We start from the raw sequence: 25,293 nt of genomic DNA, 5'->3' as shown, positions 1-25,293 counted from the left end.
GAGTCCTTCAGACGCATTATTCCACAGCTCTGTGGCCTTTTTATTAGGGTGCGCATTTTGACTTTACCTCGAGGCAGAGAGAAAGAATTCTCACATTTCCCCTGGAACAATAACAGTAGGATGTTGCAAGTTGCATAGCCTGGTGTATGTTTCTTGCCTCAATAGTGAATTCTTTGCTGCATCTGCTCTGTGCTTTGCAACTGTATGTCACATTATGGAATTCTGGCCAGTCTGAATAAACAGGTCTAGTGAGTGTGCCCCTCACTCGTTCTGGTGCCTGCTAGAATGCAATGCACTGAATTTGACTAACGTGCATATTGCTAAAATTAGACGTCTGTTCGCGTGGCTAGTCTGTGATAGGATAATATGTTGCAGAATGATTTAAGATAACTAGGAATGTCCTGCTTATATGGCATTGGTTCAAGACAGCCCCAGTGCACCAATTAGTCTTTCAGAAGAGACATAAATCCAAGCTCCTGACCGCATTTTGCTAATTAGGAGTGGCACTGTTCAAAAGAATAGGGATACGCTGACTGCAGTGTGTCAGCCACATTTCTGTTTAGTTAATTACGTTCCACCTCCTCAATCTTGCTGCTCCCTGCAGTTGCAGTTGATTGTGGTATTCTTCACTTCACTCCCTTTGGTATTGTGCAGTGTTGCTGATAAACAGCTCTCTCATTCCACCCCAGAGGTGGCTGCATTATCAGCAATGACTGATCTCCACACACAGTCTGTGACGTGCCTGGGGATCCTTGGGGATGAAAGTCATTTTGTACGTTATTTATACGTGAACGTTGCAAAGTGCATCAGAGGCGCCGTGTTGTGACAAGACCTCAGATCCACTGAATGTTGGGATGCAAGCGAGACGCCCATCATGGCCACTGATTTACATGTGTGCATTGGTGAGTCTTACTAATTTTCTAAGCAAATGGCGCTTCTGCTCCTCCCATGCAAATCACTGGCCCAGGAAAGGCTGTGAGCATTGCGAGCTGTTTATTCCCCAGTGAGGCAAAGAATTTGGTGCATTCCATACTACGGGATACTGTTCACTCTAGCTAGAGCTGCGATTGTTAAACTCACTGGTCTCAGCTGCTGGTGTAAATCTGTAGGAGCTCTTCTGACTTCAGAGCTGCTCTGGATTGGCACAAGTGTAAGAAAGGGCAAAATTCAGTCCTTATGTCTGAATCGAATCTAATTAAATAATTATGCTAAAGTCACTGAGGTGAGACCGCAAAGTGTAATTTACCTGGGATGAGAGAAGCCACATTCTCTTTCTCAGTACTCATGCTGTTGTGCAATGATTGCATTTTTTTCTCATGAATATGATTCCGTGAGACGGTGCCAAAGAGAGGAGGAATTTCAACGCGCTGATAAGATGTTTACATCAACCTAAACATTGCTGGAGCGTTTGACGTATTCAGTAACCTCTGGTTCGCCTGTTCGCCCAAGCAGAAGGAACTCCTGAGTGAATGCCTGGCAGCTTGCATAAGTGCTATAGGAACAAATCCCATTCACAAATAATAACACCGGAGTATAACGCCCACACACGGTTTGGACTAAAGTACCGCAGCGCTCAGGGCTTGCTGGAACGAACGCGGCTATTTCCTGCTGTGCTCGTACCTCCTAGGAATCTCTGAGCCAGGCGTGCTGACCACCCTTCAGGAGTAGAGAATGTGTTTAAAGAGCACATATTTGAAGTTGAGTGTAAAGGCCAGCAAATACTCCTCCATGCGGTAGAGTGAAGACTTGGGGCAGATCCTCAGCTAGTGAAAATTGGTGTTGCTCCATTAAAGTCAACACAATTATATTGATTTTACTTCAGCTTTCCACCCTCTCCCCCCATGTTCGTACTGCAATCATACATCCAATAATGTAGATTTTGTATCTTTAAAATGCTTGTAAAGTATGTGTCATGCCCCCTCTAGTGGCTGGTCCACATAGAGGTTAACAACCTGCTACTGCAGCTAGCTAAGAGAGTTCTTGATATACCTCAACAGAGGCCTGTAGTTTGGAGCTGAAGGCCTTTGGGTCAAACCCTGCTGACCACATAGATATGTTGGTGTTACATACACAGCACTGAGATGGAAAATGTATAGTTAAAGTGGTTACATTGTGATTGGTTCCTGGCTTTAGAGGACTGGGGTTGGAAAATGAGGGCATGGTTCATGCTGCAACTGAGGATGCCCAAACACATCCCTCAGATCACTGACATCCTTCTCCTGAGCAGCTGCAGACGGCAGTGCGTTATTTGCAATACAGAGGATCAGCAGTGCTCCAAAAGGCAATACAGACATAGACTGAGATACACCTCGATCTAGGCCCGGGGATCTGATTTTTCCCTTGTTTTGCACCTTCGGTTGTAATTTAAACCAGGACAGAGCAGGTGTAAGAATTTTACGCCCACTCTGGGCTGGTGTAAACGACTGCCCAAGGTGCAGGGCAATGGAAAAGGCGGCCCATGGATTGGATTGAGGATGCTGTCTGCTAGGTGCCCACTTTAGACGCTGTAGGAGTGATCATGAAGGTTGTATTGCTTCATCCCTAGTGCCCAGGACTTAACAAAACCCTAAGTAGTGGCCCCTGCGAGAGAACAGAAAGTGGCAGACTTCACGCTGTATACTTTGGACCCAGAAGTTTCCCCTCCGCAAGGTTTAACCCTCTGGTTGCCCGTCTGCCTTTCTCGTTTCAGAACCACATTCTGACCCTGATATCAGTGGCCGCTCGGATCTACCAGCACCCTAGCCTAAAGAACTCCGTCAGCTTGGTGGTGGTGAAGGTGCTGGTTGTGGAGGATGAGAAGGCCGGGCCGGAAGTGTCTGACAATGGAGGGCTCACGCTGCGCAACTTTTGCAACTGGCAACAGAGCTTCAACCCCGCTAGTGACCGTCACCCAGAGCACTACGACACTGCTGTCCTGCTGACTAGACAGGTCTGTAGTCTCAGTCGCTGAGAGACCAGAATCCATATGGGATTTACCTTGGGCATGGTCTGGAGCACAGAGGGAGATAAGGAGGGGGCAGAATTATACCCCTCCAGTCCAATACTCTAACAGTGCTAGGCGCTGTACATACACCTATTAAGAGATGGTCCCTTCTCCAAATCCCTTATATTCTAAATAGAATGCAGACTATTATTCCCATATCAGTGATGGGAACTGAGACCCAGAGAGATGACATGACTTTGTCCGATCTAACCCCGGGGCACTGAGGCAGAGCTGGGAATTTAAGCTAGATCTCCTGATTCCCACTCCAGTGCTTACCCATACATCCGTCTTTCCTCTCCATGAAATATTTTCATTCTGGTCCATCGTCAGGTGCCCAGCAACGGCATCAGAACTTTAGAGAAAAGGAAGAGATGAAAACTGCTTGGAAACCCACTGACTCATAACCGTGAATTTCAGAAAACCAGCTGCTCGAGGAACCTCACTTAGTAGTCAGTTAATAGGCCACATCTTGTCTTACTTATTTTCATATCACAGAACCATGGGATTTATAGACAACAACGATCTAGGAGTTCATTTTGTCTATGCCTCAAGCATGAGAGAGCTTGGTAGATCTGAGTCTAACATGCAGTACCATCTCCTGGCACAAACATACAGACGTAGACAGTTCTTTCAGCAATCTACGTAGCAAGACACAGGTTAACATACAAGGAAAAGCTAGAAGTGGGAATAGACCCCAGGGAGTGGCATGCTAACGGAACGATTGATAGATCCCTGGTTAGCAGGCCATGAGTCCGTGGAATCACATGGGGACCCATGCTTTCTCTAACTATATTTCCTCTGGCTCCGTTTTCAAACACAGGACTTCTGTGGGCACCAGAGCTGCGACACTCTGGGAGTGGCTGACATCGGCACCATGTGCGACCCCAACAAAAGCTGCTCTGTGATTGAAGATGAGGGTCTCCAGGCTGCCTACACCCTGGCTCATGAACTAGGTAACTCCTTTTGTACGGCACGCACTGAAGGAATAGCCGCCGGACCACTGTGGCAGAATCCATGGCAGGGTCTTTATAGCTCCGGCATCTCGGCTCTGAAGTCTCTTTCAAGTCAGGGGAACTGGCAGGGGGCAGTTTAAACTGGAGGGCCAGATCCTCAACTGGTGTAAACTCACACAGCACCATTGTAAACTGGCGTAGCTCCATTGACTTCAATTATTATTATAAATGATGTTTATTATATTAGTATCTAAGGGCCAATCAAGATTAGGGCCCAGCTGTGACAGGTACTGCTCCGAGTGTAGACAGTCCCTGTCCCAAAGAGTTTATCAGCTCAATAGACCAGGCAGACCCAGGGTGGGGGCAGAGGTAATACGCCCAAACAGAGTGAACAAGATGATGGCACCAAACGTCTTTATTTTCCCCCGCAGTCAAGCTATGCCAGTTTACATAGCTGAGGATCTGGCCCAAGCACTCCAAACCCTTTTCTTTTTATTCACTGTGGTCCTTTGCGCCTGCTCAGACTGGTCTGTGTCCAACACGGGAGATCAGCTCCCATTGTGTAATGCAGATACAGTGGGGGGAAAGATATCGTTGAGCTTTGTTCCTGAGTCTGGTTGGTTGCATTTTGCCACTTGGGATATGATCTTTGGCTCGATCGCTCCTGGGGGAGGAGACACAAAAAATACAGGGGCACCTCTAAGTTAATGGATGGAGTTGCGGACAGTGGAATCTCCACCTCGCAAGCAAGCACCTTATTGAACATCCGCTTCTTGTGGCGGCACCTGGCTTATGCCTGTCCTAGGTCAGGTGCTCCCCATGGGCCCTCTGTGTTTGGGACTCTCCTGGAAGCCGACAGGGATTCCCCGTTCAAACCCACGACAAGGCTGTCAGCCTGAGAAGGGCGGGAAGTGTCAGAGGCCGGGCGGGGTGTACTCAGAGAGGATGTTGGCTGGTGAGAATGGGAGGAGGGAGGAAGACAGCTTGCTAACATTCAGGTTCTCTCCTCTTCCAGGACACGTGCTCAGCATGCCCCATGACGACTCCAAGACCTGTGAGAGGCTCTTTGGGCCCCTGGGAAAACATCACATGATGGCTCCTTTCTTTGTCCACTTGAACAAGACCCTGCCCTGGTCCCCCTGCAGTGCCATGTACCTCACAGAGTTTCTGGACGGGGGACATGGTAGGAATCAATTCAGTACCCACTGGATGGCTGGGGTTGTTCCAAACCACGGGGACTCAGGCCAGCACAGATCCTCCAGGGCCAGATTTTCAAATGTATTTAGGCACCTAACCTGCTGTGGCACTTTTGAAAATCCCATTCGAGCCCACCAGCCTCCTTAGGTGTCTATATGCCATTGACAATATGGCCCTTTTGATATCCCTGCCTCCTGTTCAGCTGGGTGCACAGACTTCATCTCTAAGGGCTCTTAGGCCAGTCCAAGCACCATGGCAAGCTGGAACGCACAAGCTGGGAAAGGGAGGCAGTGGGCCCTGGCTGACATCTTAGCCAGGCAAAGCCCGAATAGGTCAGAGGCCCCCAAGCGCCCATATCAGTCGTTTACCCACCTGCTTGGCCTATAAACTCTCCGTTACAGACACCATGCACTGGAGTGTCCCCGGTGCACTTTCCTCACTGCTCATCTCTCTTTAACATCCCGCACCACAGGGGTTATGCTAGGGAAGCAGAGGTGCTGGGGCAGCTTCATGCAGCCAATAGCAGCTGAGGAATTGCTTCACTGGGGGATCCTGACGGCTTAGACGCCCACTGATCAGGGACAGCGTAGGGATAATAAAGTCATCTCTGCCGGACAGCAAGAGAGAATGGAGCTGGCCCCTAGGACCCCAGGGCTATGCCTTAGGTGAATGGTAAACAACTTTATTTCACTCTGCTTTGCCCTGTTCACTGACCAGGTGACTGTCTGCTTGATGCGCCAGCCGAACCCATCGTCCTCCCCACAGACCTTCCAGGCCAACTCGCCATGTATGACCTGGACCGTCAGTGCCAGCAGATCTTCGGCAAGGAGTTCCGGCACTGCCCAAACACCACAGACGAGGACATCTGTGCGCAGCTGTGGTGCAGAATGGACACCAGGGAGCCCCTGTGTCACACCAAAAATGGCAGCTTGCCATGGGCAGACGGTACGCCCTGTGGAGCGGGCAGGCTGTGCTGGGATGGCAGCTGCGTGGCACAAGATGCGAGGAAGCCCCAGGTAACAGAATGGCTGATGGGAAAGAGATGATCTGTCTCTACCCGGGTGAAAGAACTATTCACCAAGAATGCGGCTGAAGAGCCGGGCCCTCACCCATGATCTTCCTCTCCACCATCATCTTTAAAAAGCAGTTGAGCTTTAGGTGTTGCCCAGCCTTATCATTATTATGTGTATTGTGGTAGCACTAGGAGCCCAAGTCATGGCCCACGACCCCACTGCGCTAGGTGCTGTACAAACACAGAACAAAAAGACAGCATCTGCCACAAACAGTTTGCCATCTAAGTAGAGTTAATACTTAGCACTTGCATACATGATTCCTCCTAAGAACCAGGGAAGTCTCGTTAACCCCAGATGCGGAAACTGAGGCAGAGAGCCGACATGACTTGCCCAAGGCCACATGGCAATTCACTAGCAGAGATGGGATTAAAACCTTGAAGTCCTGACTCCCAGCCTCATGCTCAGAGCGCTAGACCCTACTTCCTCATTGCCTACATCCAAGGAGGGTGAACTCAAACACCAAGCAAGTTCTGCCCGCCTCTCAAGGAAGAGACAAGATGAGCAAATACCCTGGGCGTGAGTGTTAACTGCTGATAGTGTCGATGGCGCCGATCCTGCAATCCAGTCTGCTAATGTGGATCCCTGTGGATCACGTTTATGCCAATTAGAATTGGGCTCCTAGACGGCTAGCAATCTGTAAATGAAGCACCTCATGTTACAAAATTGGCAGGGGCGTGGGGGCAGTTCCCTTATCTTCATCCATCCTAACCTGTATCCAGGAAGGGCCCATATCTTTTGACTTGCCTTGGGGGGGGGGGTTGTGAATATCTCCTTTGATAGCATGTTACGCTGAGATATTTTTTATTTCAGCCCATGCTGGACAAGGCTAGCTCATAGATTAACTCTGCAGTGAATTTCATTATGGTTTGCGCTGGTCTGAACTAGACTGAGCAGATTGTCCTTGTGCCTTTGAGTCATTTCCTTTCCCCGCGGGGAACGTACATGGAAATCAACTAGTTCTGAATCAGGGCCCAGTGCAGCCAAGTATTTAAACACGAGCTTAACTGTAAGCACGTGAATAGGTTCATTAAAGTTGATCGTGCTTAAAGATAAGCTGGTGCATAAGGGCTTTGATAGATCAGGGCCTCCAGCCAGCACTGTTAGGAAGCAACATATGGGGTCATTTTACTGGTGCTTTAGTCCTTTATTTGCCCTCCATATTTACATGACAGGATCAATGTCAGGATAAAAATCACGAGGCTGAGTCATAATTCACAACAGTTTTCCTCTGGTGTGATTCCTCTGGCCTTCGTGACCTTGCTACTGAGCACAGGGGCTACGAACTGAGGAGAGAACACCTCTCCTGTTGTGCCAAAGCATCGCAGCTTTACTCCTTTAACTGTGAGTTTCCTGTCCTTTGTGGGCTCCTGCTGCAATCATAGCGATCTTTTAATGTGCAAACAATCATATTTGTGTTACCCCTCCTTGCTGCTCGCTGTTTGCTTTCTGCACTTCACGAGGGACGTGGACGGCTCAGTTTCACTTGGGCACCACAGGTTTGTTTCCTGGCTGGTTCTCCCGTGATGCTGCAAGGTTTGGGTTGCAAACGCCACAGGGGATGTTTAAACCTCAACCAGAGCACAGTGGCTTGGCTGCATTTTTAAAAGAATATTTCTACCTCCATCAGGTTTTGTACGACACCTTTTTGTCATATTTATCTAATTAGAAATTAACACTACCACCTACCCCGTGCGCCCTGCAGCAACACACCGACTGACCGATAAACACGCTGTAACTTAACCTCTAGGCTCTTCAATGGCCTGCCACCATCAGCAGCCCAGTCCCGAGCACAAAATGAACCCAAAGCCCAGCCACGACTTATTCTCCCTCTCTCTGTCAATTCCCATTGGGTGACACCTGCCCTTATTGGCCTTAATGGCAGAACTCCCATTGATACCAGTGGGGCCAAGTTTTCACCCATGGACTTCAATAGATGCTCATCCCCTCTGAGAGTCAAGCCCTAAGCCCTGTACAAGGTTGAAAGGGACAATGACAGCTGCCTGAAGGACGGGAGCTTGACCTACTCTAGGAGTGGTCCAGGCCCCTAGTTTGGGCCCCGGTTCTACTCCATGTTCAGCCACGGATGGTTGTTACAGCACATCACCGGCTTCTCTTCTGGTGTGGAATGTGATGGCTCAGAGGCTCTGGTGAGCTGCCAGAGGGCAGGGGCTCTGGAGGCGAGGGCCTTCCCCTGTGTCGGGCCTGCCACCGGCTGTGCGAAGTTTAAACCCTGAAGCCAACGTCACGAGCGACCCCGCCCGGTTGAACTCTGCTGGCGGTGTGGCGAGGGAGGTGGCCTGGGTCTCAGGCTTATGGTTGAGTTTTGCAAAGCCAACTTGGGGATTTGCGTGCCCAACTCCCAGTCACTTCAGTGGGGAAAAGGGGGCACAAATAGCAGTTAGGGGCCTAACTCCTATTGAGAGCTCGGCACCTACCTGCCATTTGTGCCTTGGAAAAATTTCCCCCATGTCCTTTCGGCAGCTTGGAAAAACTCAGCCTAAACGGACAAGCCTATCTTTGGCACCCAGAACCCTTTTGAACGTCCCACAAATGGCCTCTCTAGTGGGTAGTGCATTGGACTGGGACTCAGGAGAGCTGGCTTCTGTTCCTGGCTTGGCCGCTGGCCTAATGCTTGGGCAAGTCACTTCCCTCCCTGTGCCTCAGTTTCCCCGTGTGTATAATGGAGATGATCTGCTTTGTAAAGCACTTTGAGAGCTGCTGCTGAAAAGCACTAGATAAGAGCTAAGGGTTATTACTGATTTCTTTCATTGCCATAACGAGAGCCTTCCGTAACAGAATCCTTTGCAATGTCTTGCAGCCCGTGGTGGATGGGAACTGGGGCCCCTGGAGCCCATGGGGAGCCTGTTCCAGGACGTGCGGAGGAGGAGTCCACTTCTCGTACCGGGACTGCAACGACCCCGCACCTCAGAACGGTGGAAAATACTGCGAGGGTCAGAGAGCCAAATATCAGTCATGCCGCACAGAGGAATGCCCACCGGACGGTAATCCGCTGTTTGCAAGTCACACTACCCTCCACACAATATCCCTGGCTCCGTCTGCAGGCGCTCCAGAGAGAACGGCCGGGTAATGGGTTTCCCAGCGGGGGAGCTCAGGCGGACGTGAAAGGAGCCATTGTACAGCTATCGATATAATTTACGAGGCATTATTTATGGCAGTAGCCTGTCTGCTGAGATCTGACTGCCAGGCGCTGCTGGAGACAGGGAGGGCTCTGTCTGCCACTGAGACAATCAGAGTATCCCTCACCCAGATTCTGGAGGCAGCACACGGCCTTCCATCCCAAACCTACCAGAAGGTTTATTCACCAAAACCACTCCTTCCCAGTCACCGTTTCCCCAAAAGCCATTGGCAGGTTAATTGGCCATAGTCTTCTGGCAGGGGTATCCACCCAGCTACCAGGTCCACCAGGGTCTAGTGGTGAGACTTGCAGTGTGCATGCATGGATGAGCAGCAAGCCTCGCTCACTGACCGGATGCCGTTTGTAAGATTTCAGGCAAGTGATTCATTGCCCTTGGGTTGCTGTCGGGTCACATTTCCCCTTCCTTTCAGGGAAGAGCTTTAGAGAGCAGCAGTGCGCAAAGTACAACAGCTACAACTTCACAGATCTGGACGGGAATCTGCTGGAGTGGCTCCCCAAGTATTCCGGGGTGTCCCCCCGGGACCGTTGCAAGCTCTTTTGCCGAGCCAGAGGGAGGAGCGAATTCAAAGTATTTGAGGCCAAAGTAAGACACTTGCCTTTAATTATTATTGTCCTTACCTGGAATATAACTGGATGAAAGGCCCCAGCTGGGGTCATGGAACTGTCTCATTATTGTCTGCTTCTTCTGGCCCAGGTGATCGATGGGACGTTGTGTGGGCCAGAGACCCTCTCCATCTGCGTCCATGGGCAGTGCATCAAGGCTGGCTGTGACCACGTGGTTGGCTCCTCCAAGAAGCTGGACAAGTGTGGGGTGTGCGGTGGCAATGGGTCGACATGCAGGAAAATATCTGGCTCACTCAACAGATCCAAGTAAGTCCTGGGGAGGTTGAAGCCTGGTATTCCGGGGGGTGACGGAAGGAGATGATTGTAGCATAAAGGTGGCACCAAGTGAGAGAGGTTTGTCTCTCCTGGGGATGTTTTTGGAGCAGCGGCTTTCACCCCCTAATGGTCCTGACCTTGCAACCCCAAACAACCTGAAAACTCCGGACGGATGCTCTTAGAGGGCCTGATTCTACATCATTCCAGTTAATTGAAGCTTTGCAGGATCAAGTCCAGAGAGAAAACGGGTTTAATCATCCAACATAGTCACTGTTTCCAAGGCTCTTTCCCCGGGGGCCAAATACTGGACTTCAGTGGAGCTCCACTGACCTACAGCAGCTCAGAATCCAGCCTCTGAACCGATTCTTCTCTGTAGCTACACCTCTGCAACCTCATTGACGTTAATGCATTCAAACAGGGGGTAGCAGAGGGAAGAATACACCCACACGTTCCTAAACACATATTTCCTTACACAGACGACCAGCAGCATGTCAGATGTTTACAATGATTTCAGATTTAATAATCCAGGTGACTCTTCCCCGTTTGTTTTAATTTTTACTCTTGAATCAGCTTGGACGGTGAAACCAGACCCTGGTCAGGCTCACCTTTTATCTCTTGTCTGTTACCCTTTCTGATTCTCCTGCGCTATCTAAGTGCTGCAATGTTGTGGATGCCAAAACTGCAGGAAAAACTTTATATATATATATATATATATATTTAAAAAAAATACCTCTTAACATTAACTTTTAAATGTATCATGAAATTATTAAGGTTTGCAAAAACAATTCTCACACACACACACACACACTCTCTCTCTCTCTCTCTCTCTCTCTCAGAACCTAAACTACCTGTCAGTCAGGCAGATTCTGACCTCATTTGCACTCGAATAAATCAGGCATAACTCTATCAGTCTCCATAATGTTAACCTGGATGTACACTAGTGTAATTGGGCTCAGAATCCAGGAAAGTGACCCTGTAATGTTTGTTATCTCTGCCCCAAACTCCATGAAACTTCTGCAAAGTTTATTCCTTATGTAACCCAAGCCGTGCCTGTTGCTTCAAACGTTATCTGGTGCCGCTACCATGTGCCTGGTACTCTACCATGCACCAATAAAAAAGTCAGTCCCTGCCCTGAGGTGTTTACGGTCTAAGCTCAGAGGTTGAATTTCACCCGTGTGCAGTGGGCCAGCATAAGACCTAGGCCATGCTTAAATGGCTCAGTGATCTTGTGCTGGCCTGACACATGGGCGAGTTTTGTTGTCTGGGCCAGAGCCTAAAGATGGTATAAATCCATGTAGTGCCACTAACATCAATCGAACTGTGGCAATTTGTACCAGCTGAAGAGCTGGCCCTTTGTGTTTACGGGTTAAACTCCAAGCAGAATAATGCTAGCCATCGGAGTCCAATATAAAAGACTTCTTGGAAAGAAGTATTGGGAGCATTATCTTTCGTGGGTAAGAACCCACGAAAGCTTATGCTCCCAATACTTCTGTTAGTCTTAAAGGTGCCACAGGACCCTCTGTTGCTTTTTACAGATTCAGACTAACACGGCTACCCCTCTGATTCTTGGAAAGAGAGTAACAAAGGGCTGAGATATCAAATTCCATGTGGCGAGATTACTCCCGGGGTCAAATTAGATTTCCTAAATGGTTTCCTTCCAGGGAACATAATGAATGGAACTTCCATTTGCCAATGAATTGCTTGTGGTTGACTAAAGAGAGATTAACATGGTCATGACAGCCAAAAGGATTTAATCTACAAGAGATCCTATTAAGATCAGGGTTAAGGATGCCAGCACAACTGACAGCAAAATTCGACCCTAAGGTTTTGTTCCAAAATACTCTATGCATAACTGCCAGCCACAACACAAGCCCTTGAAACGCTTTGTGTAAATATTCCTGTCAGCTACAGGTGCTGACTTGTGCCAGGTGCTGGATTCTAGTGTGTTGCCTCACACATGTCACAAATGATCATTATTGTTTGCTCAGCACAGACAATGTACAAGGCACAAAGACAGACAGTCCCTGACTTAAAGGCCTTTTAGTCCATAGCCATGACTCAGTGCTCACACTGCAGTCCCTAGGCCCCTGCATACTCCAGGATTCTACAGTGACACAATTTGCCATGGAATCCAGCCCAGCGGCAAAACTGCGCTCCAGAATCGGATTTCATTTTTTTAAAACTCAGTTGCTATCTCTGATGGTTGCACAGAAAACCTTTCAAACGTAAACCAAGTGCAACCAATGTGGAGATACCTGCTTGAATCTGCAGATGGCCTGGAAAAAATAGCTCAAAGAGGTGTGAACTGCCCCACTCATCTCACAAGAGATGTTAACTCTGAAACCTAAAGAGGACAATATAAACATCAATATCAGTAAATGCTTAACTGCTGATTGTTTTAGCAGAAACATCCAGCCAGTGTTCTTATCCTATAGTTCCAAACTGTCACCGATCCCTCCCCAGGTACCAAAAGCCCCAGCTGCCTCGTGTCCAGCTGTCGAAACCCTCCTCTGTGTCTGTGATGAGGTCCCAATGCAGATCTGAGCTTCCAGAACAAAACTCTGCAGCCCCACTGCAATGTAAAAATTTAGGGGCAGTATAAAATAAAGGGAATTTCATATCAAAATAAATAACTGATTGCACTGCTCATTTTCACATTTTGTTCAGAAAAATCCTCCCGTTTAACATTTATCAGAAGCTGTCACAGAATTTTCCATCCATGGCACTGGAGTGCTGATTAGGTCAAGCTTGTCACAGGCAATATGCTATCCCATCCCTGTACTAATTTGTAAGTTCAGGATGATAACCATCTCCTCTTGATCCACGCAGGTATGGATATAATGACATCGTCACAATCCCTGCTGGAGCTACCAACATTGACATCAAACAACGCAGCCACCGAGGGGTCCGTCACGATGGAAACTACCTGGCTTTGAGAACCCTGGACGGCAAGTACCTCCTGAATGGAGACTTTGCCATTTCAGCCATGGAGCAAGACCTCCTGGTGAAGGGGACAATCCTGAAGTACAGCGGCTCTCTGACGACCCTGGAGCGGCTCCAGAGCTTCCGGCAGCTTCCGGAATCTCTCACTGTCCAACTGCTGACCGTCTCCAGTGAGGTCTTCCCGCCCAAGGTGAAATACACTTTCTTCCTCCCCAAGGACATCCCCTTTAGCAAGCAGAAGGTCAAGGAAAAGAAATCAGCCAACATTATCCAGCCCATGCTGACCTCGCAGTGGGTTATGGGAGACTGGTCCGAGTGCTCCAAAACCTGCGGCTCTGGCTGGCAGAGGCGAACGGTGGAATGCCGGGATGTGGAGGGCCAGGCCTCCACCACCTGCGACAAGGCTCTGAAGCCTGAGGACATCAAGCCCTGCGGCGACCTCCCGTGCCCCATTTGGCGCGTCGGCCCCTGGTCGCCGTGCTCCCGAACTTGCGGCGAGGGAGTGCGGACGCGGAGCGCTGCCTGCATTGACTATGCAGGAAAGATCGTAGCCCCTGAGAAATGCAGCTCGCCCCCGCCCCAGGCAGCGACCGCTGCCTGCGTACTGCAAGAATGCTGAGCCAGGACAGGCCTAGTGCATCGGAGACGCGTAACGTAGCCAACTACTAACCAGACCAGACCTGGCTTGGCAAGTCAAGCAGGGACGTAGGTTTAAAAGTGAACGTGCACTAATTGACCTGAGCAGGCCCCCGGGGGCAGACCTGCTTGGAAGACTCTTTTCTGGTTCCATCCCCCGCCAATAGACATCTACCTCAGAGGGGGCGGAAAATAGTCCGGGGGAAAGGAGGAGTCCAGTGATTTATTTTTACTGGTCAATAGCAGATGAATTTTAATTTAAGGAGCGAGTAATCCTATTCTAGGCTATTTCCCAAAAGGATGACCTGAGTTTCAGCCATGCCCACCCATTCTCCTTCATTATTTACCATATGTGGCCTGAGAGACTCATCTGCAGGGAGGCTGAGGGGTAGGATAGCTGCACCCCCTGGCTTGAAGGGGTTTCCATTATGTTCAGGGTTTACAATTTGGTTCAATGGCTCTCAGCACCCCCACTATACAAATTGTTCCAGCACCCCTGAGTTTAACACAGGTTTGTTTGTTTTTTCAACCTGTATGGGATGAAGGGCCTGATCCTGCCACCATTACTCAGGTAGAATTCCCATGCTCTTCAGTAAAGACTGTGGGAGCAGAAGCCTTAAACATGACCTTATACTAATTTGGCAAATTCCATTAGGGTTCGTTACTACAGAGGGGTTTAAGCTGCACAATTTGGCCCCTCTGCCCTGTCCCAACTTCAGTGGTGTTCGGACCTGGGGCTTTGGTTCAGCCCATTTGAAGCTGGGCCCCTTTGCCAAACTTCTGTGGATCGTGGCTCCGATTTCGGTCCCCTTTGTCCCAAAGTTTGGGGGTGTTTGGATCCAGGGAGCTTGTTCAGGGCCATCTCTATTCTTAGATGGTTATATACAACCATCCACCATCTGAACAGATGAAAGGAGAGGGGACAAAGTCGGTCCATTAGTAGTGCACAAATGCAGTGGAAGCCCTGCGGAAAGTCAGCCTGCAAAGTCAAACCCAGCATTGCACGTGTCCATCTGAACCTTTCCGACTTGTCTCTCTCAGTTAGCCTGCACAGACAACCAATGAACTGTTGCAGGAGGCAGAGTGTTGTGAGTAGGGGACCGAGCTCCAGCTACTCCTGAGTCTAAAGGACACTAATTCCTTTATACAGCCTTAGATGAGTCACTTAACCTCAGTTTCCTCAGCTGTAAAACGGGGCTATTGGCACTACCCTGAATCACAGGATGTCATGAGGATTAGCTGATGTTTGTACAGTGCTTTGAAGGTGAAGAGCAAAATGTTTATTGCATGATATAAGCTAGATGCTGCATCTCAACTATGCCCTGTCTCCTGACCAGGAGGGTGCGAGCTAGTGTTTCCTTGCGCATGGAAACCCTCCTCGATTTTCAGTCAATTCTCCCACCACTTTGCCCTAGTATTGTCCTCCATCTGACCAGTCCTGACCAGGACATCTAAAACAGCTTCTCCCAAGGCTGGAGTCTTTTTTTTTCCCTAGCAGGGATTGCTGCCAGAGCTAAGTAACACAGCCAGCTCTTCTCTCTCTCCGACCCAGATGTTGTCTGTCCCCAGTGCAGACATCTGGCCAGTCTCTGAACTTTCACCTTTTGAAGCAAGCTCCCTGTGCTACACATCCGGTGAGACTGATCAGACCTGGCAGCAGCCTCTGTCTTTAGGGAAAATGTGCAAATTTACTTTTCATCAAAGTTTCTCAATAGGGGAGCCTCATATTACCCAGAAGTTCCATTTTCTTATGCCCCTACCTTGGGGACTCCCAAGCATCTTTCTCCCTTTTGATGCTCTCACACTCTCTCTCTCGTGTGTACGGCTTCCATTTAATTGTTGGAAACAAACCCCAGCGAACTAAAGAGATCTCCATTTGTCTGTCTCTCTCTCTGCCTGTCTCATGTGTGTCCTTTTCTAATTAGGGCTGGGTGACCCTCCTGGAGGATAAGATTCTGTGATCATTGAAAACTATTTGGGGGAGGGGAGGGGTTCTCAAACCTATTGACCCTATTTTCCCTGTATTTTAATTCTAGGTTTTTCTAGCTAAAGCAAAGCCTGTACTATAGGGAGGGGCATGCCAGCATTTCCCCATCGGAACAGTAGTGAGAGCAGGTTACTAAGAGGCAGGATTCCTCGGGTCTGTTCCTGACTTTGCAGCTGCTTTCTGACCTTGGGGAAATCACTTCTGTTCTCTGTACCTGTGGCTACGTCTACACTGTGACACCGAGTCTCCGAGCCTAGGTCAATTGACTCACAGGGATTGGCTGTGGGGCTGCAAATAGCAACCTAGAGGTTTGGGCTCGGGCTGGAGCCCAGGCTCTAAGATCCACCCCCCTTGTAGGGTCCCTGAGCCCGAATGTCTATGCTGCAATTTTTAGCGCCGCAGCCTGAGCCCTGAGAGCCCAAATCAGCTGACGCAGGCTAGCTGCCCTGCAGCCATGCCGCAGGTCTTTTATCTGTATAGGAGAGGCCTGGCCGAGGTCAGCTCCTTAAAGGTCAGCAACGTATTGTTACAGAATGAGAGTATTTGATGAGGCCGGGAGGAAGCTATTTTAGCCACAGATGTTAGCAGGGAGGGCGCACGGAGTGGGTGGGCGGCTGCAGAGCCCTTGTAAGAGCCATTCTTTTATTTATTTATTTTTCGTTGTTATTCTTATTATGCCAGAAATTGACTCATGCATCTTTGACCTGCTGCTCCTCCTGGGGCTGGCACTCCATGCAGAATGTGCTCTGGCAACCTCATTAGGGGTGTGCCCCAAGACGACCTCCACAGTGGGGTCACCCTTTTTTCCTGCAGTCGGTGACCTTTCAAACTAAAGCTGCTACATGTGCTGCTGCTATGGGGCTCCCCGGCCTTTATCCACTCCCTGCATAGACTAGAGTTAACATGCCGCTAGCTTGGCCCACGTGAAAGGGAGACCCTTGCCTGGGGCCCCATTAAACAGCCACGCCAAGGAAAAAGGGAAGGGGGTTGACCCTTCCACCTTGGAATCAGGGCCGGCTCCAGGATTTTGGCCGCCCCAAGCAGCCAAAAAAAAAAAAAAAGCCGCGATCGCGATCTGCGGCGACAATTTGGCTCCTTCGCTCCAAGCAGGAGTGAGGGACCATCCGCCGAATTGCTGCCGAACAGCTGGACCTGCCGCCCCTCTCCGGAGTGGCCGCCCCAAGCACCTGCTTGGTAAGCTGGTGCCTGGAGCCAGCCCTGCTTGGAATGGAGTTGGGACAGTGAAAGAGAAGCCTGTTTTGTTCATCTTGAATAAAGAATAGTCTGCCTGCTGGCTGCACCGTATTTAATGTAAGGGGCACCTGGAATAGAAGTGCTAAAACCAACAGTTTGGTTCTTCAGTTAAACTCTAGCACTTTCTTTGAGGAAATCTAGCTAGCTCGCTCGAAGGTGTGTGGCTAAATCCTCGGGTCGCATTTGAATATCTCAACCAGTATCTCAATACTGGGCTGACCCAAAATCCCAGATCTGAAAGCTCCTGATTTAGGGGTTCAAAATCCAGATCCAAAAGTGTGGCCTATTCAACCTTGGGGTTTGGATCTAGACCCTTACAAAGAGAGGTTTGAGCTTTGAACTCTTATCAGAAGTTGGAGTAAGGAGGGTTGGGTCCTACCCACGTCTTAATAAGAACTGACCCAAACCTGAGCTGAACCCAGATAGAACCTTAGCACTGCTGCCTCTTCATTTCTAGATTCTGGGGGCAGATGTGCTAAAATACCATGAGAAAGGCTGTTTGCACCAGGAATCTTTCCAGAAAGCCAGTCCTCACTAGACATCTAGCTTAATTTTGAAGACCTAGAACATTCAGGCCCTGATCTTCCTCCAGCAGGATATGGATAACTCCCACTGAAGCCCAGTGAAGTTTTTCTTATCCTGGGGGTTTAGCTGAAGGGAAGAGAAGACCCCTGCTGATCTGGTTGTTTCCTTTAATCAAACTACTGAATTTCAAGTTTGCTCTCCTCCAGATATGTTGGGAAATCTTTACAAATCCTCATTGGCTTCTTTCAGGACGCAGTGACTCATGCGTTTCTCACCTTCCCTTTGCTGATCTGAGAATGTGTATGCAGAGCAGGTCATGAACTCAATAGCGCCCTCCTCCAATATCATTTTACTGGCATGTTACACAATATATAAAATGGTCGGACCCGAGCCAGAGGGTGCACGTCAGGGTCCAGACTTTGAAAAAGTTCACAGCGTGAAGAATCCAGAATTTCTATTAGGCCCCTTTTATGGAGGTAATGGACAGCTGCAAAGTTTGGATCCAGCACTGAATTTTCCCAGAGTTTGAGGTTCAATTCAGGCCTCTCTAATGAACACACACAGAACGCTGCTCTAGCTCCAGGAATTTAAACCATCTCACACGCTCCAACAAATCGTTGGATGCTGAAGTCATGCTTTCTTGCTTTGGTATTTTTTTTCCTTCACATGTGTGAGTGTTTAACTCAAAAGCAACTATGTGTCTTTTCTCCAAGGTTGTAGTGCCCATTTGAGATAGTGCATATGTTTTCCTTGGCACAATCTCAGGGAAATCTCAGACTGCAATTTCTGACCTAATAATGAAGCCCACACTGGTGTCAAGCAAGCAGAGAGACCTCCTCCGTTCACGTCCATGGCGCAGTTCATTAGCTAGAACTTCTTGCATGTGCAAGTTCCCAGTTACAGACAAATCCCAATCAGCATGATATTTTGATTAACTCCCCAATTGCTTTCTAGCTCTGCTTGTGTTCCCCTTAGTCCTAAATAGTGTAAGAGGACTCTTCGTCCCCAGTTCAGTAAGGTACTGAAGAGCACATCTGGCATTAAGCATGTGAGTAGTCCAATGGACTTCAAATGAGTTTAAAGTTAAACATGGGTTTAAGTGATTCGCTGGATCATGAGGGGGAGAATGCATCTGTGGTATATAAAGCTCTGTTGAAAAAATACTGTGGTGTTTTGCTGTATTGGTCCCTGATATGGAAGTAACATTATAGCAAGCATTTGCACTGGTACTGTTGTTTTATATTCAGCACAGGCCTGTGTCTCTAAGCTTGAAGTGGGAATTCTTTACAGCAGCTGCATTCCTGCTACTGAGGGTTAATAGTTTAACGCCAGCATGTGAGGTCCAGCCCTGACCACTGAAAAGTAAAGCTAACCTCGAGGTGACAAGGGCAGGAAACCTGCCAGTTTCTCATTCACGCCAATGTCAATCCTATTTTAAGCAGACCTTTTTGGTCTCTTGTTCTCACTCTTCTAGTTACTGTAGATTGAGATTCGCTCTCAGCACAAAATTTGGATCAGGATCAGAACTTCTTTATGGGGTGTTTTGATCCTGGGCATTGGGGCCCAGGTCTGATACATACATTTCACTGGGTGATGATTGTTTTGGAATTCCTGACCTATCCTTCCCTTAGAAACATGTAGCATTTATGGTGATGTAAGTCAAATAAGTTATATATAGGAGATATATATAGAGAGAGAGATGTATATATGTTTCCCTTCAGTGAAGGATTGTAGCAGTGTACTGAGCCTCTTCTGTAAAATATTTATTATGAATATTTGTTTTGTACAGTAGCTGTCTGAAAAGAAGGTGTGACCATTTGTGTTTTAAGATGATGCTGCTGTCCTCCCCCATCCTACACCCGCAGTGGAGTTTTGGGGGAGGAAATCTCGCTAATCTTTCTAATTGCTTAGTTACACAACTGGTATCTCACTACTGTTTGGTGTGCAAATCAGGACGCGATTTCCAATCAAGCTTTGTAATCATAACAAACCAATAGAAATAAACGTTCTAATTTTATTTTAACGAAGAAACATTTTCTTGTTTTATCCTGGCTTTTGTTTTGTTCTGTTAATCTTTGAAAATGGATAGTCCAATTGTAATGCTAGCCTTTATCTCTTAATAAAGGACTTCCTGGAAATTACCACATTGTCAGTTTTTGTTTTCCACTGGTTAGATTTGGTTTCATGAATACTTTCCTCTGTGTGTTTTATATGTCGCCTTATTTCTGATCCTTGCTTTACCTTTCTTTATGTAACTTTTCAGAAATGTCTCTCTGGATTTTAAACTAATGAAACAAAACATTACGATAGGAGGCTGTCAAAATAAATCTGTGAGAAATTGTGGAGTTGTTTACATTTTGCAAGTTGCTTATGCTGTGTTAGTAGGTACTGCAGAACTCTGTGACTTATTAGATCTGAGAAGAAATATGCTCTAGTGGTTAAAATAGGGGGACCGCTGTGTTCTTCATTTAACTCTGCCACCAAATGAATTACTCAGCATTTATATTGGTGTCAGAGAGAGCAGAATTTGGCCCTTATTGTTATAAATGTAGCATCATCCTCTAAAAATACAGCTGTTAAAGTTTGGCACTTCTGACGCCATATTAGGTGGCAAACTTATCTGGATGTATGGACTGAGTTTAGAGGGTGTCTCACTTCATATAATATAGATAGTTTGCCTTTCTCAAGGAACATGTTAGCTGGATTCCCTCTACCTTCCCTTAAATGACTTAGGCCCTGATTCAACAAACCACTTAAGCACATGCTTAAAGTTAAGCACGTACTTAGGTGTTGTGCTCAACTGGGGTCTTACATTGCCAAGTCAGTAGGAGTCTAATGCATCCCTTTATGTCTTATATATCCCTTCTGAATTTACCTAGCAGCATTAAACACTAATGCCACTGACTTCAGTGAAGTTACTATGGATTTACACCAGTGTCTCTGAGCAGAAATTGACCCATTACTCTGCTTATGTTCTACTTGAGTATGTCTGATTCCATGGTTGATTCACACAAGCTTTGCTTCTGTAGTCTGTACTGTCACCAGAAGCCTTCTTCAAAAACACAGCCGTCCATCGTATAGAGGCTAACGTTTATCTTCTTTGCATTACATGGTTGCTTATCTGTTATTCTGTTTAGACCTAGATCCCAGCCGTAGGGATGGTTGACATGCCATCCATGGAAGGTAAGATAAAACCAGCACACACCATACATTTCAACATGTTCCTTCCTGAAAACTGTTGTCACTGCAAGATTATAACTTGGCCAGTGAAATACAAAGCCTTGGGCTTGAAATACCAAGGAGAACTTGAATAGAAAATTCTGGTCCCAAAGCAAAGTGAGCACCTCTGAAATGGCTTCTTTGCATCTTTCCAGTTTCCGATTTCTTTGCCAACAAAGAGACACGCTGGATGGGGCTGGGGTAGTTGGGTCTCCCTGTGGTAGGGCCAGTGCCGCTCAGGAGAATGGGGTTCAAAGGTTGCTGTGTTTGTGCTTCCCCATGGTGCTAATTTGCACCTTGGTTACACACTGGTGGTCCACAGCCACAAGGGCTCTTGTGCTAGTGAAGGATTGCCGTGCTATAGGGACACACTGGCTGGGCCTCCTTTCCCCCCAACTGGTGGCGTAGCACAGGTATTACTACGGTGCATCTATACCCTAAGGAATCTCCCAGGCAAGGGGACAGACTCCTGAAGAGTCTGGTTAAGTTCCTTGGGCCGCCAGTACGGCATAGAACAGCCAAAATGCAGCAAAAGATCACTCCTTGTCTGGCTTTGCCCTGCTGTGCAGGGATGGTGCCTCACCACCTAGCGGGCCCTCTTGGCCTACAAATGGTCTATGCTCCATGCCCAAGTTTCCTCTATCCTGCCCTCAGCTTGGGCAATGGGGCTGCACCAGGGGTTGCTTGAGGGACACCGATTCCAATGAATTCAGGCACGTACTTGCAGCTGGTACCCTAGCAAGCCTCTGAGGTTTGGGAACAGTTGCTTTTACTTCCTTCCCTAAAGATTTACTGGGCAAATGGTGCTGATGGCAGAGGGTGTGGGCTGCTATCTTTGGTCTCAGGCCAAGAAAAACAGAAAGGGTTAGTCCTCCACCACAGGCAGTGCATGGTAGCCTACTCTACAACAAGTCACTGTGTTAATGGGCACAGAAATGCATGACACCCTATTTATAACCTTGCGTACCACTAATTTTAGACAACATCCGTTGGCCCCTGTACAGCTGGGTCCTATATTTCAGCTCATTAAAAAGCCAGGCTTGCCTATTGTTTCCTCTTCGTTTTCAAACCAAACTTTGTTTTGCTCTTATCACTGGAATTTCGTGAGTATTGGTCAGCATGGTGCTGCTGCATATCGGTGAAGCCATGGGTGACAGACTATTAATGGGTAGGTAAAAGCTACCAACTAAGCAGGCCTCTGTATCACTACAACTAGATTTAAGAGGTTAAAAACGGGGCAGGGAGAGGCTATAAGGAAAGGCATATCACTGGAGTTTCTCTGCAGCTGTTCCCTTTCGGGAAACAGACAGACTAGGTGACAGCGGGCAGTGAGATGCGCTACCTTATTTTTGCCAGGGAGAGAAGATGTGTCCCAGTCCTGGATTCACGCCGTTCTCGCATGCAGAACTAGGGCTGTTATCCAGTGTCTCAGTTGCATTCCAGTTTGAGGTAATTATATTTTGTCAGCCTACTTCCCTCACTGCAGATTTCCTTGGTTATGGCATTTCCTTCACTTCTCATCCTAAACTGCTGGGTCGTGCCAAACAGTTGCTGCATTCCACCCCAGAAGTAGCTGCACATCAGCAGTGGGTGAAGTGATTCAGGTGTGTCTGTGCTGGTGCAAAGCACTATGTGGTCCTGTAGGATGAAATGTGCTATCTACTCACTTAATCCTATCAGGTCCTTGAGTGCAGCATCCCACATGATCACGCCATAAATGCACAATACATAGTAGCCATTCTCATATAATGTGTGTGAGCTATACTGGAGATGAGCCCAAGCATCTAAAATCATAGCCAAAACCAGATTCCCAACACTCACAATGGACGAGGGCAGTGATGCTCAGACCGCAGTTGGCTCTTTAATGTGTCCCCTGCAGCTCTTTGCAGCCCATGATATTAAAACAGTGTGATTTAATTACTAACCAATCTGAGTTATTAACCAATCAGGATGCTTTTACTACATTATTAACCAATTAAGTTATCAACTTGCACTAAGTTATTAACTTATTTGCCATGAGACTAATATATATATAGAAACTAAATATTTCCCCATCAGATTCGTTTACTATAGTACTATTCATATTTAAACAAACAATGAATTCGCACCACTGTGGCTCTTTTGGGTAATGTTAATTGCCAATTTGGTTCCTGAACCACTGAGGTCTGAGTATCACTGCTCTATAGTTAAGGATGCAGCCAGGGATTTCCTTCTCTCTTACTATCCCCTAAATAAGTGGACTGGTTTCCAAAGGTGCTGGACACTTGCACTTCCTGTGACATCAGTGGGATTTGTTGGCATTTAGAGCCTCTGAAAATCACTCCACTTTCATGTAGGTGTCTAAATAAGGATTTGAGCACCCAGGTTTGCAAAATTTGGCCATATGGACCTAAGTCTGATCGCCCTTTCACCAGTGCAAATGGGGGAATAACGCTACTGAAGCCAAAGGAAAAGTGGGGGTCAGAATAAGCATTATAGAGCCAGCCTGGGTCAGAAGGAGGAGGGTGTGATGGGTTGGACCCCCTTATAGGATGCCACCTGATGTATTGGGATTTCAATGAATCTGCCTGCTCCACTTGCCTGGGCTCCCTCTCCCTTTTTTTGCTGAATTAGGCTCTCCAGCCTCTAGCAGCACACACATACAGGTAGGTACGCACCAACTGTAGAATCACACAGAGTCTGCAAACAGTTCTCTCCGAGAAGACTCATCTAGGAAATCACCCACCACTCAAGTGCAGCTCGCTTCTGGAAAGTACACCCACAATAATATTGTCTTGCACTGTAGAGAAATCTATACAACGTAAGCTCATAAATTCGCCCCTTCCCTCAATGTGGAGGAAGATATGCACAACTTCTTGCCCCGCAGTTAGCAATTGCACAAACTGGATTTAATAATAAACAGAAACAGGATTATTAACTATAAAAGGCAGATTTTAAATGCTTATAAGGGTAGCAAACAGAACAAAGCAGATTATCAAGCAAATAAAACAAAACACGCATACTAAGCTTAAGATCTTAAAGGGACTGGTTTCAAGAAATAATTTCTCATCCTAAATGTTGTTTTAGGCAAGTTGCAGAGTTTCTGTAGCTTAGACTTCCAGTTATTTCTCTTTATAACCTAGACTCCTGTCAGTCTGGACTCAGCCCTTGTCTTTCCCACTGCTTAGTTCCTTTGTCTCTTCAGGTACTTTCAGCAGGCTTTCTTCATAGGTAAGAAGGTAATGGAGGGAGGGTTAGCTCAGTGGTTTGAGCATTGGCCTGTTAAACCCAGGGTTGTGAGTTCAATCCTTGAGGGGGCCATTTAGGGAGCTGGGGCAAAAATCTGTCTGGGGATTAGTCCTGCTTTGAGCAGGGGGTTGGACTAGATGACCTCCTGAGGTCCCTTCTAACCCTGCTATTCTAAGAGTCCTGTTTGCCTTACTCCCCAGCCTTAAATAAGATTTACATAGGGCAGGAATCTTTTGTTGCCCAGTCTTGACCTCCCGCTCCTTTATAGTGGAAAATTACTAGAAGTCCAAGATGGAGTTTAGTACCAGGTGGCAGGACCATTTGACCTAGTAGTGTCACAGCTATGTCCCAGGATGCCTCTCAGGAAGGAGAGAGATTAGTATCTTCAAAGTCTTATTGTTTCTTCCTCATGGCCCATCAAGGCTGTTGGTTGGTTGTCTGGTGGGTGTCTCCCAAATACACACACAGTTGTCATTGTTACATAGTCAATATTCCTAACTTTAGATTCAGAAATGACACAGGCATACAAATTGGATAATCACAATCAGTAAATTATAACCTTTCTGATGATACAAAAGATCCATCTTGCATAAAATATATCTCAGTTATGCCATATCCATATCATAAGCATATTTCCATAAAGAATATGGGGTGTAACGTCACAGAGGGATAATTATTTGTTTCTTAGGCCTCAGGTAATGTCCTGAGGGAATCCTACTCAGGGAATCTTGCAAGGGGCTGAGAAGCAATGAAGTCCGTGGCAGCTGAGACGTCGGCCCCTTGCAGGAGCCGTTCTTTTCATATGCCCAATGAGAGCTGTTTGCCTGAGCCAAACGCTCCGTGTTCTCACCCTTGCTTCCTCAAAAGCCAATCTGAACTATGTGGCAATCCGACAGGCCTGGGGCAAGTGGCTCTCTTTCATCCCCAAAGAGTCCACTCTCAAGAAAATCTTGTCTCCCAATAACTGCCTGAGAGTTCAACACAGAGCGCTCGTGTCTGGGGAGCCGTTCCTAACAGGAATCAAATGCTAATCGTCCTATTCTGACAGGCTTTTTACACAGTCCCCTTCTACCCACCCCCTTCTGTTCACGCTCAGAACCATTTAACAGTCCGTCATGTTTTTGCCTGCCTGTTATCTCATGTTGTTTCTTTATCAAATGCCAGCTAAGGACCCAATCCTGTGATTCAATGGCAGCTGATCCCTCAGCACTCACAGGATCAGACCCTCAGGTACTAGAGGGTGCGTCCAAATCCGCAGC

At 47.6% G+C, this 25,293-nt stretch overlaps 1 protein-coding gene across 1 annotated transcript in view; it reads left to right on the top strand.

Annotated features, from left to right (window-relative positions):
• Nucleotides 1-18,317, top strand: part of ADAMTS8 (ADAM metallopeptidase with thrombospondin type 1 motif 8) — a 30,954-nt gene extending 12,637 nt beyond the window's left edge. Inside the window, exons 2-9 of the mRNA XM_054005725.1 lie at nt 2,690-2,929; nt 3,804-3,936; nt 4,952-5,119; nt 5,851-6,149; nt 9,025-9,208; nt 9,774-9,946; nt 10,058-10,233; nt 13,072-18,317. Coding sequence (XP_053861700.1) covers nt 2,690-2,929; nt 3,804-3,936; nt 4,952-5,119; nt 5,851-6,149; nt 9,025-9,208; nt 9,774-9,946; nt 10,058-10,233; nt 13,072-13,804 — 2,106 coding nt within the window. The 3' untranslated portion in view covers nt 13,805-18,317. The remainder of the gene's footprint in view (nt 1-2,689; nt 2,930-3,803; nt 3,937-4,951; nt 5,120-5,850; nt 6,150-9,024; nt 9,209-9,773; nt 9,947-10,057; nt 10,234-13,071) is intronic.
• Nucleotides 18,318-25,293: the final 6,976 nt, after the last annotated feature.

This window comes from Malaclemys terrapin, chromosome 15, assembly GCF_027887155.1.
Source record: "Malaclemys terrapin pileata isolate rMalTer1 chromosome 15, rMalTer1.hap1, whole genome shotgun sequence".
Classification (NCBI taxonomy): domain Eukaryota; kingdom Metazoa; phylum Chordata; order Testudines; family Emydidae; genus Malaclemys; species Malaclemys terrapin.
The sequence above is the reverse complement of the archived record's forward strand: the minus strand, read 5'-3'. Positions and strand labels throughout refer to the sequence as shown.